General features: G+C 36.9%; 1 protein-coding gene across 16 annotated transcripts in view; it reads left to right on the top strand.

Annotated features, from left to right (window-relative positions):
- Celf2 (CUGBP Elav-like family member 2) overlaps positions 1-15,995 on the top strand; it is a 520,719-nt gene that overhangs the window by 245,336 nt on the left and 259,388 nt on the right. For 8 of the 16 annotated variants that reach the window (XM_050150619.1, XM_050150620.1, XM_050150621.1 and 5 more), the window contains one exon: positions 11,755-11,817. The exons of the other annotated variants lie outside the window; for them this stretch is intronic. In XM_050150619.1, coding sequence (XP_050006576.1) covers positions 11,755-11,817 — 63 coding nt within the window. The remainder of the gene's footprint in view (positions 1-11,754; positions 11,818-15,995) is intronic. 16 annotated transcript variants of the gene reach the window in all.

Below are 15,995 nucleotides of genomic sequence, written 5' to 3'. Positions count from 1 at the left end.
TTTTTTACCGCAGCATAGTACTCTAATGTGTATATATTCCACACTTTCTTCATCCATTCTTCCATTGAAGGGCATCTAGGTTGTTTCCAGGTTCTGGCTATTACAAATAATACTGCTATGAACATAGTTGAACAAATGCTTTTCTCATATGATAGGTCAGCCACTAGTTCTTACCTCTACAAAATCCTCAGACTGATTGCCCTGAGCTCCTGTCTCCTCCCACCATATATTCCTCTCTCTGCCCATCCATTTCACTTCCCTTTTCCACCTTCCTAGTGCTGGGATTTAGGGTGTGAGCCACTACTGCTTGGCTCAGTTTTCTTTTGTAGACTGATTCAGTCTTGTGTAGCCCACGGTGACCTTTAACTCACAGAGATCCCTCTACCTCTGTTTCCCTAAAGGTGTGTGCCACCACTGCCTGGCCTCTGGCTAACTAGTGGCTTAGCGCCACACTCTAATCCTTAGGCAAGCTTTATTTGTTACAGCACAAACAAAGTATCACCACAAGGCCTTTATTTAATGTTTGTGTTCTTTCCCCCTTTCTTGCAACTATGTGTCTCAGTGTGTTGCTATCTTCCTGAGTTGCTTTTCTTAAAAAAGTTACTTATAATTTGGTATATGTATCTCTCATTTTCTTCACTACCAGGTGTTTCCTGTTCATACTATGCATGTAGGCTCACACAATTTGAAACAGAAAAGTCCATAGAAAGGCTGTTAAAATGTCTTAACAGCTTTCTTTGGGCAGTCATTTTTTAATAGGATATTTATGTATTATTGCTTAAGGAGAAGCCCATGTTAAATGTGATAAAACCTGTAAAATATATCTTTACACTTAAGAGGGAGCTAGACCATTACCAGTATGCAGAACTATTAATATCTTCATAGATTTTCATTGTCCATGTTCTTTCTCAGGGATGTCAGAGTACTTGCTGGTCACACATAGCACCTGTGACTGACCCATCAGGTGTTCAGAGGACAAGCAGAGGCAGGCATTACTTGAGTGGTTTTGTCTGGATTTGGGACTCAACTGGACTGCTATAGCTTTCTTGCTTCCTCTGGGTTTCTTGACAAACTGGCCTCCTGCTAAGGGCAGGGAACCTAATGGCAATGAGAAGAATTAATGAGCCACTGAAAATCTGGCTGAGAACAGAATATTGCTTGTGTCCCAAACTCTTTGTTCCTAAAGTTTTCAGAGGACCCCAGTGTAAATGGTTTAAAAACATCATGTTTGTGTTGATCTCTTTTGAATGGCAAAAGAAAATGGAACATTTAAAAATCATTAAACCACGTTGCTTGAGCATTATGTTGAGCTTGGGTTTTAGGACATGCATAAGATGCTTGTTGCAACTAAAAGACAGAAATTGTGGAGAGTAGAAGACATTTCTGTTATACTGTGACTTTTCTTGAGCCTAGTATGTTTCAGTTTGCTTCTTCGGGACTGTGTCTACTGTTCGGGTGTAGGGTATTTCCCGTTCCTTCACAGCTATAGGCAACAGGTTCTTCTGTAGAGCGTGTCTCTGTTAGCACTGAGTGGTTCTTTCTTCTCCATACGGCAGCCCCATTCTTATCGTTGGATTATTATGCCAATCAGCTTTGTGTTCATCCCTACTCCCTTCTACTTCTCACAGCTGGATCAATAATTTAGCAACCTGTCCTGTGGAGTCATGCCTATTCTCACAGTATTCAGTGGTTACTTTTACTTAGTCTACAAACTGCAGTATTTCTTGCCTTGTGTCCTTTTCATTCACTGCATCAATGAACCTGGCTCTCATTACCTGCCTTTTTTCTTTTACCCTTATTTGTCCCACATAAAGCTACCACAAAAACCCAAACTCTGAGAGAGAAATACACCTGTTGTTAAGACTGGTCCTGTTTTAATCAGTCAGATTAAGATCCATGGAAATGCAAATGAACAGTCCCATGGCTGAGCATTGGTGTCTTTAAAGCACGAGAACAAGTAATTCAGTGGGGGAGAAATTTGACTCTGGAAGGGGGAAAGATTCTAAACGAAGATCTGTAGTTCTTGATTTCCTAAAAACAATAGCCACTGTTGAAAAGACTTGCCTTTTGGAGGCTTATTAAACAGGGAATTCACAAACCAACTATGCAATTATATGTCTGTTACTTTGGAAACTTAATTTCACTTGAAGCACTTTTTTCACATTTGAATATTGCATAGTTGAATCATAGATGCATGTCTTTCAGTTTCTACTCACTATAATTTATTACAAGACTTTTAATTCTTATGGTTACTTAGCTTTTAGTTTTACTTCTCTTAATGAGCTGCCTTAAATAAAATACAATAATCTAACTAGTTTGTGAATATCAATATGATGTCTCAATTTAACCTATTCAGTGGATAATGAGTAAACATGTGTACCAAGTAAGGAGGGAAGGTACTTGCTGGTAGAGTTTTCCTGTCGCGCAACTGCTCTCAAACACACTGAGGCTTATGTTAATTACAAACGCCCAGCCCATAGCACAGGACTGTTACTAGCTAACTTTTGTATTTTAATTAACCCATATTTCTTATCTACATTTGCCAGGTGACTTGGTACCTTTTCTCAGCACAGCATGCCCATCTTGCTTCTCTCTGCCCCTGGCTTTAGACGCCAACTCTGCCCGTCTTCTTCCTATCTTTCTCAGCTTGGCTTTCGCGCCTAACTTTATCCTGCTCAGCTTTTGGCCAGTCAGCTTTTTATTAAATCAGTTGTAATGACACATATTCACACAGTGTACAGAAGGATTATTACATAGCAGATACTATTTTAATAAGGTTTCAGAACAGATAAAGTTCTGTTTATAGGTTTTATTATATTCCAAATGCTAAATTTGCATTTATTACATTTGAAACTAGCTTATAAATTTTATTTGTGTGACTTATTACCAAAGATTTAAAGTGTAGGTGGAGCCAATTGAACACTGAGGATGAAAGTTTTGAGTTCTAGATAAGAGACTTTCGTATTTCCTCTATGAGATTAATCATTTGATGGTTCTAAGTCTTGAAAGATTTTTGTTTTCATGTGTATGTGTATAAAATATGTAAGAATTTTATAAAACTGGTTTTATAAGTACGGAATATCTGAGGAGAAGTAACAAGTAGAGACGGTTTTCCCTGGAGTGAAGGAGCTATTACTCACCCTGGTTTTTAGTTATTGTGCTGCAGCTTTGTTTGATCCTGACACCCGAGACTGCAGTTTCATTTCTTCTTACCAATCTCTAGGTTTTTGAACACCAGAGTGAAAAATCTCACGCATGTTTCTTTACACGATTGTTGTGAGGACTTTAGGTGGTGGCTTTTGGGTTCTCAGATGGATTTTTACCCAGTAACAACTAACAAGTGCAATATTTTAAAGTGAAAACCTAGCTTCGTCTAGGCAAAGTAGAATTCTGTTCTTGAATAGTTTTAGTCAAGCTGACACTTGAAGACTTCGGTGAATGTCTCTAGTGGTAACCATATAAGAACTGTACAGCAAAGTTCGTTTTATGTCTTGTTTGATTCAAGCATGGCTCCAAAGTAGTGTCCTGATATTATAGTGGAGTTTATAGTAGGTCACTGTAACCTGGGAAGACCATGCAGTGGACTGGAGTCTAGAACTAGCATGCCATGCCGTAGAGAGCTCCTGATTTCACTATCTACTGTTTTCTTCACAGTATGTTGCACCTGCTCTTTACTCGAATTTCAGAACTTGTCAGTAACCTGAAATTGAAAACCCATGTTATGCTGTTTAATTTACCTCTTTAATTTTTTTTGATATTCTGTTCATTATTTCAAATATCTGTTCTTTAGAAAATCAAGGTTGTGACAAAGTTTTGTTCTCACAGGGTGGAGGAGACCTTCAGAAAACCAATTCACCTATAGCTTTATGTTAGAAATCATAACCACTGTGACTATGTGATGTTTTCTCTGGACTTTTTCCTCCTCCACACTTTGACAACAATATGTCACATATTAGCATTCTTTTGTTGCTTGGGTAGACTGTTAATTAGTTTTCCCTCAATTGACCATCCCTTCCATTAAGCAAATGAAATGCCCTGATATTTTTATGTTTTCTAGGACAGAATCCTCCTTTGTACTGCTGTTGGCCTTTCTATAACGTAGAAGCATAACTAAGAAAATAAAATGCATTCAGCACCATTTTTAACTATGTTAATTAGGAGAAATATCTAACATTTTCTTTTTAAGACTCCCAGGGTTAAGCTAACAGAACTTCACATCAACAAAGTTCAATCATTGTATAAAACATGGATTTTCAAGGAACTAAACTAATCTCTTTGAACATTTGCAGATATTTTATTTTTCTTTGGTAGCTCATCATGAGTATGTTTGACAGTTCTGTTTATAGGCTTTACTAATGTTATTATGAATACTAGGTTTGCATTATTTTGTAAAATAAATAAAAATAGCCTGGTATGGTAAGAAATATTGTTTGTAATCCAACCACTTGGCAGGCTGAAGCAGGAGGAGCACCCCTTCAGGGCCACCTTGGACTACATTGCACGTTCCAGGCTACCCTTGGTTGTATTATGATACTCAATCTCAAAAACAGGGTAGAAGTAGAGAAATGCAGAAAGAAAGAAAAGAAACTCTACTTTGATATCAAATATAACCACAACTAATTTTAATAGGCAATTACTAATATTTTTAGAAAGCAACACATTTCCAAGTTTTTCAAGTTGTGAGGAGTAAATTAATATACATAAACCATTTAGCATAGAGCCTGGCATATAGGAAATATACTAGATTCTATGTTAAAGCTGTTACATAATTGCATAGCCATCATAGGATACATAGCAAATGTCTTTTTATTCCATCCTACCTCTCCCTTGTTAGAGCTTTGATTTTTCATTTCTCTTTTCTTTACCTTGCCATCCCATGATTACTTTCTTCAGTGTAATTAGGAAGAGGTCATTGACACTTATATGGCAGAGGTTTCTGGACTCAGAGAGACCTATATAAAAGTGCCTTGGCTCTTGCTGTGTAATTTAGATGAACCTCTAACTTTCAATCCCCCTGCTCAGCCTCCCAGAGGCTTAGATTATAAGTGTCTACTACCATGTAGTCTCTAGATTTTGCTTTGACAATAAAAGACTTTTAAAAGTACCTATCGGTCATTTATTTCATATTTTTAAAAGTAATAGATGATAAATATAAATTAATATTTTCTTTTAGATAATTTCTGGGTGTAGTGACATGTAATTTTAGCACTTGGTTAGTAGAAGCAAGGGATCAGTAGTTCAAGATCATTCTCAGCTGCATAGTGACTTTGATACCTGCCTAGGCTGTGTGAACCCCTGTCTAAAAAAACCTAAGAGAAAGAAAAGTATAGTGTCTTAATCCCACTTCATAGTGGCCTAGGGGAAACTCTGTGGCAGACATGTGGTCTGTGTACTGTACTGTACAAAAATCAAGAGACCCAAATGAAGGACATGGCGGGGAAGTGAGATGTTCCAACACTTCTCCACTGTGTTCTGTGAGATATGTCTGTGAATTATTGTTGATTCTAAAATTGATTATATTGTGAATAGAATGGCCATAATGTGTAACCCATATGTTTATATATTTGTGTCAATTTCTTGTTCACTAGAAAACAGAAGAGTTAAGAAATACATTCTAATGTTTTATTTTCCCTCCTTTTCTATTTTACTATTCAGTGTGAATTACAAGGGAAAAACAGTCACACAAAATTGATAGGTAGGTTTTACATTTGTAGAATGTCTTTAAAAGTCAAAATTGATATCCTTCATCCTTTATTTTGCATTATGTTATCTTCATAGTCAGATTTTACGAACATGATGATATTTCTTTCTCCAAAATTTCTGAATTGAAATAACAGAGAATGATAGAATATATTGGTTTGGTGCAATGTCATACATATAGTTTTAATATTGACAGACATCCCAGGATAAAGGAAGTACATTTTCTTCTTAAAGAATTTTTTTTGGCTATCCATGTGCCCTAATATTTCATGTGCTTGTGAGTGGGTAAGCAGAATAGATGAGCTTGACTTGAATGCTTTTTATGATATAAACCTAATATTATGTGAAATTAAACCTGAAGAAAAGAGAATTTTATTTTGCTGGCCCAAAGTTTTGATAGCATCTAGATAATATGGCAGAGTTAGGAAACTCGGTGCAAATATATTGCCCCCATCCTAAGAGCTTTTGGATGTGCATGTTTTGCTTCCTTTCCCTCTCCCTATCTGTAGTATCCCCTGTCTAGCCATTTCTAAAGGTTCCTTTTTAGTCCCAACTGCTGTATTATTTAAATCCCATCTATAGCACTCACTACAAGCAGTGCTCAAATCTGCTTTTGTATTGGAAAACAAAGCTTTAAAAGCAGCCAGGGAGCCACATGGTAGAGTAGTGATTTTGTGACAATGGCCTAAATCCAGGAAGTGCATTTAGAGTTTTTGTTTATTTTAGGTAGAATTGACTACAGCATGTTTGTCCATTGAAAATAGAAAATTCTTTTTTTGGAGAGTCTGAATTTCTATTACATGTTGGGCTGGGCTGTGTGTTTCTCATGTACCTATATCCCATAGTCTATAAAAATCTTTAGTGTGCACTTATTGTCATACAAATAATTTATTCTGCATCTAGCGATGCCCATTTATATTCTGTGCTATTTATAGGGTTATTCTATAACCTATATGAAATGTTCTCATGCAAAATAAATAGCTATATTTTTATAAATAACATCTTCCTTTTAAAAATGCATAGTTGGGAATTTGTAGCAAATTACATGATCTGTAGTTTGTAATCCATCATTGGTAATGATTTCTCATCCAAGCTTTTCTACATTGACAAATAAAGAGAAGTAAATTTAAGATTCAGTTAAAAGCATAAGTGCTATAATATGCACTGGTAATGCAAAAGGTGGGAGAGAAATGAATGTGTTACTGAATCTTTAAGGAACCTTTATGTGATAAGGAGGACTTGGACTGTATAACAAGAGAACTGAGATGATAAAGGCTAAGAATGAAAGGATTACAAAGAATGCAGATGCATTTCTTGTTAGAAGTCTCCCACAACATTTTAGAGCATGCAAGGCTGGAGGGATTCATTTTCATTAACCACTAATCATACGAGGTAAAGAGGATGATAACTGCAAGTGTTCGAAACAACCCATTCTGAATGCTTATTGTATTCTAATCAGAGTCTGAGTGGACATACACATTAGAAATAATTCATGAATGTAAACCAGAAAAGAAAGCACGAGACCAGGCAAGTTTTATGTAGTGAAAGGCAAGTGTCTTCAAGAGGAACATCCTGTACTAAGCCCAGATAGTAACCAGATGCAAAGCTAACCAGCTCCTAACCAGATGCTTCTGGGGAGTGTTGAGAACTAGTGCACCGAGGAGTCCAGTCACATGCTTGCCAGTGGGTTCCAAGTTGTTTGGGCCTCAAAGAGGCTGTGCTAGCTGGCTTGTAAGGAACAGTGCCTGGAGGGTATGGTACCCTCTGTGTGTCAGATCACCTGCCCGATGAAAACATTTTGTCTTGAGAGAAGCAGATACAGCACAGCCCAGGTTTTGAGAAATAGTTCCATAGCTACTGAACTGGTGCGGGTCAGAGGAGGTGTGCTCAGGTGTAAGAGCTCCATGGAAGCCTCTGGGAAATGTGTGCTTTTGTAGTTTGCGGGGTGGGTAAGAGGGGTTGGAGGCCAGTGAGACCATAGAATTCTAACCCCAAATTCCTAACCTCTTTTTGTGGGAATATGACCTTTGCCTGAGGATACAGTATTATCATGACCAGTCCTACAGTCACCTTGAGAAATTATCAATTCCTTAAATGTTAATCTATATAAAGAAGAGAAAAAGGAAAACAAGTTAATGGCATTATAAATATATAAACCACTGTTTTAGAACACTCACAGAGAAGCCCCTGCAATGTTTTGTGGGAGAGGATGCTATTTGAATGAATGCTAACCCACGGAGAATGCATGGCGTTTATGGGTACACTGATTGTGTTCTCAAAGATATTGCCGTAGAAGTAACTTCTTTTTTTCCTGATGAAGGTTTTGAGTGCAGATTTTTTAAATATGAGGAAGCAATATAGTGATAGTGATTGTCAGATTATGATTTGGGACTAATAGGATTCACAAAATATTTTTAAAAGCTTTTATTCTCCAAACCCCAGAATTATTCCTCTAACTCATGTTACCAGAAAAACGCATGCTAAGATGCTGTATCCAACAAGATGCTGACATGTACTAGCAGTTTTCCAAGAACAGTTGTATGTAGCAAGCGAAACTACTTTTCACTGTTAGAAAGATTTGCTAAGTTAAATGAGTTTTTTTTTTGTTTTCTCCATTTTTATCCTGCCTAAACTTTACATTGTCTGAAAAGAAATAAGAGGCTAAACATAATGGAAATATTGCCTTAATCAATTAGGAATATGTTATGAGAAGGAAAAAATATGCAAAACTCTAATTTAAGACCCTCTCTTCTGGAGCCATTGTTCAATGTTTAAATGTGATGTAAAAGAGTTTACTCTTTATTTATTATAAATAAATGACAGACCATTTAGCCTGATCTCAGCCATGGAATAAAATTTTAAGTACTGTTGTACCTACAAATTGTTTTCCTACAGGTACAGTATGTTCAGTTGTACCTGCGCATGTGTATTTTTCTTGATTAAAAAAAAGATTCATTTTAAAGAGTTACACTATATTTGCATCCTATTGTGCATCTCTTAGCTCTACTTGCTTTCCTTTGATTGTTATATTAAAGTATAAAGTACAATTTTTCACTAATCACACTTTGGGAGTGACATTGCTTACTATTCTTTGGCTTTGAGACAAACTGTAGAAGCAGTTAAGACTGTCAGTGATCTGTGCTGGAAAACAGAACTATTACTCAGACACAGGCATCCCTATTCACATTGCACCACGTTTTCCATCCTCTACTGTGTCCGTCACTTGATGATGCTGTTTCAGTGAGTCAGCTAACGTGTACACTCTATTCCTTAATCCCTGATTTTTCCACTTGATTTGTATGAAATCAAATGTTTGTTTTGGAATGGAGAGAGAATACTTCAGTGTGTTTATCTTTACAGTGTACCTAATAATTTGACCTACCTCACAAGGATGATGGGAAGTTTGAGATATTTTGTTAAGCTGGAAAGCAAATTTTGCAGAGTATTTACTAAGCAAGTAAAAACAGACAGTGGGCTTTTTCTCATAATGGAAGTATTTTTGCTTGCCTCATAGTCCTTAATGAAAACCCGCTTGAAGCAGAAATTAGGAGAGATGGTGAAAGCATATCCGATGTTAATGTTCCCCATCATGGAGGAGGATTTAAAGCCTTCTCTGGAGCCCCAAAATGGAGTTGTGCAGCTGCAGTCAGCTTGTGGCTGCACACTCCAGAGTGTGCCCTGGAGACAGAAGATGCAAGGAATATGCAAGGATTTTCTGTCTGTCAGAGGCAGGCTTAGCCTCGGGCTTCTGGAGAGTGGAGAGTGCTGTTACTTCTCCAAACTTTTCAGCAAGTTTTGACTATCTGATATCTCAGATGTAAGTTTCCATCTTCTGACAGTGTTCCTGAATGAGGGCATGGTGCTTTAAATTTTAAATGACGAAAGTTTATCAAATTTGGCTTAGGTTTCAATCTTGAGTTGCTGGTCTGTCACAGGGCAGATAATTAAAAGCATTGAATTGGCTCATACTTTTCTTCCTTGTACTCATTTAATACTTAGCTAAAATGTTCGTTTTTGAAGTTAGGAGGAAGAAGGAAGAAAAAGGAAAGAGGAAGAAAAGAGAAATGTAAAAAGTTCAGTGCTGTGAACCAACTTTTGAGTGCAAGGGCTGTGCGCAGAGCATGGCATTTGAAGGCGGAGCTCAGTTTATCCCATGCTGCCACACAGCCCTTTGTCCTCAGACAGCAGAATTTTATTCTGTTTTCCTGCCTGAGATACCATGGCATATGCTTTGAATTTTATTTGTCCAGAGAGACTGAGTAAACATCACTCAATCCCTGCTACCATAGGGTGGCTGGGGGTACTTTATTCCAGCACAAAAGCCATTGTACTTCCTGAGGACTGAGGTAGTCGTGGGCAAGATTGTGTCATTGTAGTGTACCTGACTGTAGAAAAAGGGTATTTTAGTTGTGGGAAATGTCTTCTGTGGTGCACTGTCCTAGTAATGCTGACATTCTGGCCTCTCAGTGCCACAGCTTTTATAACTGCTGCCACTCTTAACAATTCAGGGTCATCCTCTGAGATGCTTTTGAGGAGCAAAGTTTAGAAAATATGCATGCTACATGTAAAGAGGTGGAAGCCTGTTAAATATTTGTTCCCAATTTGAAATCTGTGAACTACTTTGAAATCATTAAATGAAAGATACTGATTTGAAATGGTTAAACAACAGCTATACTACTTGTGATTTTCCTATTAAAACAGGAATAGAAGCATTAAAAGTCATTATTGAAGCCGTAGCATTTTAATTATCCATTTCTATTTCAAACATCTCTGCCTGTTAGACATCATGTATATAATTTTCCTTTTAAGAGTAATTTGGGACCTCAAATTTTACGTGAAAGCATCATAGAAATAAGGTTTATTTCTTCATTTGATAGTAAATAGAACGTAAGTAGGATATGCTTTCATATTTTAATTTCAAATATCAGACTTTTCTGGAATGTCACACCAGTATGGCAAATATTTTTAAATTAAAAGAAAACTTTTCTGGTTTATCAGTGTAGGTAAGAGTGTTGTAAACAGAGCACATTCATTTCTTGGCCACCCAGATCCAAATAATCACACAGAAACTGTATTAATTTCAACACTGTTTGACTAATGACTCAGGAGTATGTCTAGCTAGCTCTTATATCTTAAGCCATTTCTATTATTTTATATTTTACCACGAGGCTTGTGGTTTGTTACCTCTTGCTTCTTGGGCAGCTACATAGTGTCTGTCTGACTCTGCCTACTCTCTCTGATTATCTCTGTTCAGATTTCACACCTGCTTTAATCTGCTAAGCCATTAATCAAAACAGCTCCTTTATTAATCAATAGTACTAAAACATATTCACAGCATACAGAGGAGAATCCCACATCAGAGTATTATATATTTAGGAATTCAATATGGCCAGACACATGCCTATAATCCCAACACCTGTGAAGTAGAGACAGAGGCAGGAATGTCACTTTGAGTTCAGATCAGCCAGGAAGTGAGACCTTGTCTAAAACAAAACAAATAATCATTGTTATACCAAGAGATCAGTGGTTGTTGTTTTTGTATATACATGAACTTCATTCACCTAAGTAGTATTTTAAAAACCCTGATATTTGGATCCTTTTCTGACTAGCTAACTCATAGTCTCTGAAAGTGGAGCTTTAATATCTTTGCTTTGTTTTACCTTAGGCAGGAAGAGGTAGAAAATATATGTACTTTCTATACTCCGTGTAAATAATCTCATGTTCCATAGCACCCTCAGCGCTGTGCTCGCTAGTGGACTTGTAGTCACTCAATGGCACAGCAAATGCTAATCATTCATAAGTTTGTTCAGAAAATAACTTGCGTGTCTGCCATATATGTCAGGCCTGACTGCCAGCTCCTCTGGAAAAGACTCATCAGGATATCATCCTACAGTTTATATTTCTTGTTGTTGGTGAAACATATTTTAGTTTTCTTTAAATATAAATGTACCACTAATAGAATCATCTCATTTTTAGCATATATAAGGTAATTTGTGGGTACAGGCTGAGTTTCCTAATCAGCTCACAGGGCCTCACCTTTTTTTTTTCTTTTAGACTTTTGGATCTTGTTTCTTCTCAACCACATTCTTTATTTGGATCGAATCACTATTCACCAAGGTCAGTCCCACCATCATTCCCCTCGTAATGAGTATGGGATAGTCATTTAGCCAATGAATCATATTTTGTTTGCCTGTGATAGAAATGGGCGGGGGCTCAGCAGTCAACAATATTCACAGTCTTTTCAGAGGATCTGACTTTGGTTCCCACCACCCACATCAAGGGACTTATAACCAGCTATAAATCCAACTCCAGGGTTCTTGATCCCCTGTTTAGGCCTTCTGAGAACAACTTCATGAGTGTGCATGAAGACACACACACACACACACAAGCATACTCACACACACAATAATTGAATGAAAATATAAAGAAACACTTGATTGCCTTTGTCACTGTAGAACTCTAGGCTCCAAAGTTAAAGCCAGATAGCAAGCCTTTTTTGAAAAATGAAATTTCAAAAAGGATCATTCAAGTTTGAAAGATTTAGAGTGATAAGATGACTTAGCAGAAAAAGGCACTAGCTGTCAAACCTGACATCCTGAGTTTCATTTCTGGGATCCACAAAGTAGAAGGACAGAGCCCAATTCTTCAAATTGTTCTCTGACCGCTGTATGTGCACTCTTCCAACACAAAATAAATAAAGACGTAATTTGAGAAAATTAAATATTTGAAATTATTCTGGTATTTTGAACTGTTCAGCTTCAAGTGTAGCCTAAATCATCATAGTCTCTTCTGCATACTGATAACAGTCTCTCCACTCTCAATAATTATAAAAATCTTGATATATAGAGCATGAACATCAGGGATAAATGCACATTCAATTAGGCCAGAGCCTCTTTACTGACCTAAATAACAGTTCATTCATGAGATAATGTGACTTGCAGCCAGAGAGAGAAATCTATTGCCTGAGCTGGGGAAGCCTGGCTTAGCACAAACTCTTCAGTGGTCAGGAAATCATCTAAAATTAGACCAGGCAGAAAAAGATTGCAGAGCTTTATGGACCTGTTCTCTATTTCAAAAATAGTTTCTCAAGTTATATGTGTAATTAGTCATCTAGATTAGACCTGGTAATCCTGCAGTCTATGCCTTTATTATTATAGAATTCCTTGTTATCAAAAGAATTTGGTGATTAAGCAATTTTCATATTTAAAATTATATGTATATAAATTATATATATACATTTTATATTATATATATAATCTTCGGGAGTTTCACATTTTGTCAAATAATTTCTTCTTTAGAGAATTGGTAAATTTATCTTGGGAGTTTGGGATAGCCTTAATACTAGAAGAACCTCAGATTCTTTGGGGAAAAAAAAAGAGATTGACAGAAATAAATACACAAAATAAGTTAATATCCAGTGAATAATCCAATTTGTTGCCTAGAAGATTTTTCTGGATCATTTAGTGGTTTTTGATGTGTTGGTCTCAAAATGGCAAGATAATGGTTTTACTTTTAGAACCAGCAAGGGGAAACTTAAATCTAAAATGAAGTTCAGACTTCATTTATTCAACAAGTATTTATAGACTATCAGGGAACAAAGGGGACAATTTGTCCTAGCTTTATGGAATATATAGTCTGATAGAAGAAACAGAAAACAGAAAACTGATAATGTAACAACTGTGTTAAAAAAGTACATGCTCTAGAGAAGTTAGAGCAGGATCAGGGAATTGGGTGAGGGAGTGGTTAAATATATCAGTATAGGCTTTATGTGAAAGGGGATACATGAAAAAAACCAAGGGCGTAAAAGGTGTACCATGTGGTAATATCAGGACAGTCCATGCAGAAGGTACATCCAGGGAAAATGCTCTGTGAAACAGGAAATCTGGCACAGGAGCCTGAGAACAGCTGTGGTAGTTGTGGAGCTGCCTGGATGGGCAAAAGATAGGGAAACATGGGCACAGTAGTGTCCAGACTACCTAGGACCTTGCAAAAATTTGATTTTATCAGTGCATGGAAAGCCTTTGAAAGTGATTGAGTAGAAAAGCAAGTGATATGATCACACATATGTCTTGATGTTTATCAGAATTTTTTGCCTTAAGTTGTATCTTTTCTGGACTGCCAAGCACCAATTCCCATGTCTGAATGCTAGACAGAAATTACAAATTGACCTGGAAGTACATGCAGGACCTTATGGCTCTGGCTCCCTCCCTATCTTCATCCCACTCCTTCCCTCCCTCCACCCTTCCCTCCATCCATCCACCCTTTCATGTGTGTGTTTATGTGTTGATCATTGCGGATGGAGAGGGAAGCAGGGTCAGCTGCTACTTGAGTTAGTTTAGTGTGAGACATTGTCAAAGTTTGACCAAATTATAACATAATTTTCTCTCTCCCAGAAAGTGTGGATTTGGGGTGGAGATGCTGGATTGATTGTTTTACATGTGCCTGTATGTGCTCATGTTGGATCTTCTCTGTCCTTACTAATTGGTATAGCTATTGTTGGGTTGAAGCAAAACAATCAAGATAACACTTTTCTTGGCTCTGCAATAATTGTCATGTAGTATGATAAATGCTTCTGCCTAAAAGTAGAAATTATGTAGAGGGGTTGAATTTGTGACTTTTGGTTCTCTCTCAATTTCTTCCAACATCAAGTTATATTTAATGTCACTCCAATTTTTTTATGGCTATTGATGTCACCTCATGACTTTGCTGTTACATTTTGAAAGGAGGGTGCAAAGTCTTTAATAGAAATGTATGCGGTGAAATAAGTTCTAAGTAGGAAGCCGTTATAGCTAAGAAGACTATATAAATGTGTGTACAGGAGAAAGATTAAAAATAGCCTCTTTGATGTCTTTGTGTTGTATGGAAGCAGGCAATTTTATATGAAGTACAAACATGTTTTGAAGTGTATAAGAACTGAGTCCCTGATGGGGGGCTTTCTTACTGAATTTGATATCAATAGCTTGTGAGTCTAGGTCACAAAACTGTCTCCAAGGATTCAGGTCAGATGCTACAGTAAGCGAAGGAAACTTAAGAAAGTTTCTAGTCTGAGGGGATGAGTTGACATACTACATACTGTTCGAGTCATGTTCTTTATTCTTCTGCTGGCTCTAATTCTAACTTCCAGTCCTCCTTTGTTCCAATTCTCTCTGCTTCTCTGTTCACCTGGCCTAAATACATTTTTTTTTATACAAAGTTTCAAGGTTTCTGGAATAAGATTGTGACCAGAGGGCATGGGCACAGTGCCTATTGAGATAAGCTTTGAGGCTTAGGTCTTTTATCAACTAGGCTTGGTAAGCAAAGAATTGGCATAACTTTTTAGGTTGCTTTGTTTAAATAACCTTGGTTAGACACCTGTAACTCTGACCTTGTATATAACTGTAAAGTTTTAAACTTAGGATCCATTTACAAAAACCTTTAGTGTAGTTTGAACTTGCTCTGAGGTAAAAATGAGCTAATTTTGTGCAGTTTGCCTTGGACTGAGGAGAAATTGTTATTTTTGTGTTAGTCTGAGTAAAAGGAACAAATCGATTTTAAATGTCTTACAGCCTCTTGGAACAATAGGTCTAGTTATTAAGCATGTCCTAGTATATTTTCTATATATTATACTTATACTAGTTAATGAGAAATCATCTTCCTGACCATCCACAGATACATGTGTGCTCAGTAGATGGGATATTTTCAAAAAATAAACACACAAGCAGTAGGAAAGCACCCAAAGCCATTCTGAGGGAAGAAATGAAGTGACTCGTGAGAGAAATTCCAGACAGACAAACAGTTATCTATAGCCCGTGATGGTACCAAGTGGGGTGGGGTACCCCATCAGAGAATCACTCATCTGGGAGGTCAGCCTATTGAACACTAGTTGTCACCTACTGTTTACTCCCATCTCATTTGACAACTTAATAAAGATGAGATATTTGCAAATGTATTGTATCTATGGCATACCTATTATTATAATGGAGCCAACTTTTTATTTTCCAATGGAAATGGAAATGCCTGACAAAACTTGAATGGCAAATATTCCACTTTTAAATGAGATTTCACAATAAGGCAAGGAGAGTACAGATTTTAAGAAAAACAAAAACAAATGATTCATGCAGATAAACCAAATAAAATATTGATTTAAATTGAATGATCACTCTTTTGATAGTGCCATTTTGTACCCACTGTTTCCTAACCAAGAAACTCCTGGATCATTCTGGATAGTTGTTAACAGAAGTAGAGCATTCTATTCTGGTGTCTTTCAGTGGAACACTGGGTAGAGTCAGATCAGGTATGAATTTAAATCTTTTTGT

Source organism: Alexandromys fortis, unplaced genomic scaffold, assembly GCF_014885135.2.
Source record: "Alexandromys fortis isolate MF-2015 unplaced genomic scaffold, M_Fortis_MF-2015_v1.1 scaffold_69, whole genome shotgun sequence".
Classification (NCBI taxonomy): Eukaryota; Metazoa; Chordata; class Mammalia; order Rodentia; family Cricetidae; genus Alexandromys; species Alexandromys fortis.
Note: the sequence above shows the minus strand (reverse complement) of the source record. Positions and strands in the feature narration are given on the sequence as shown.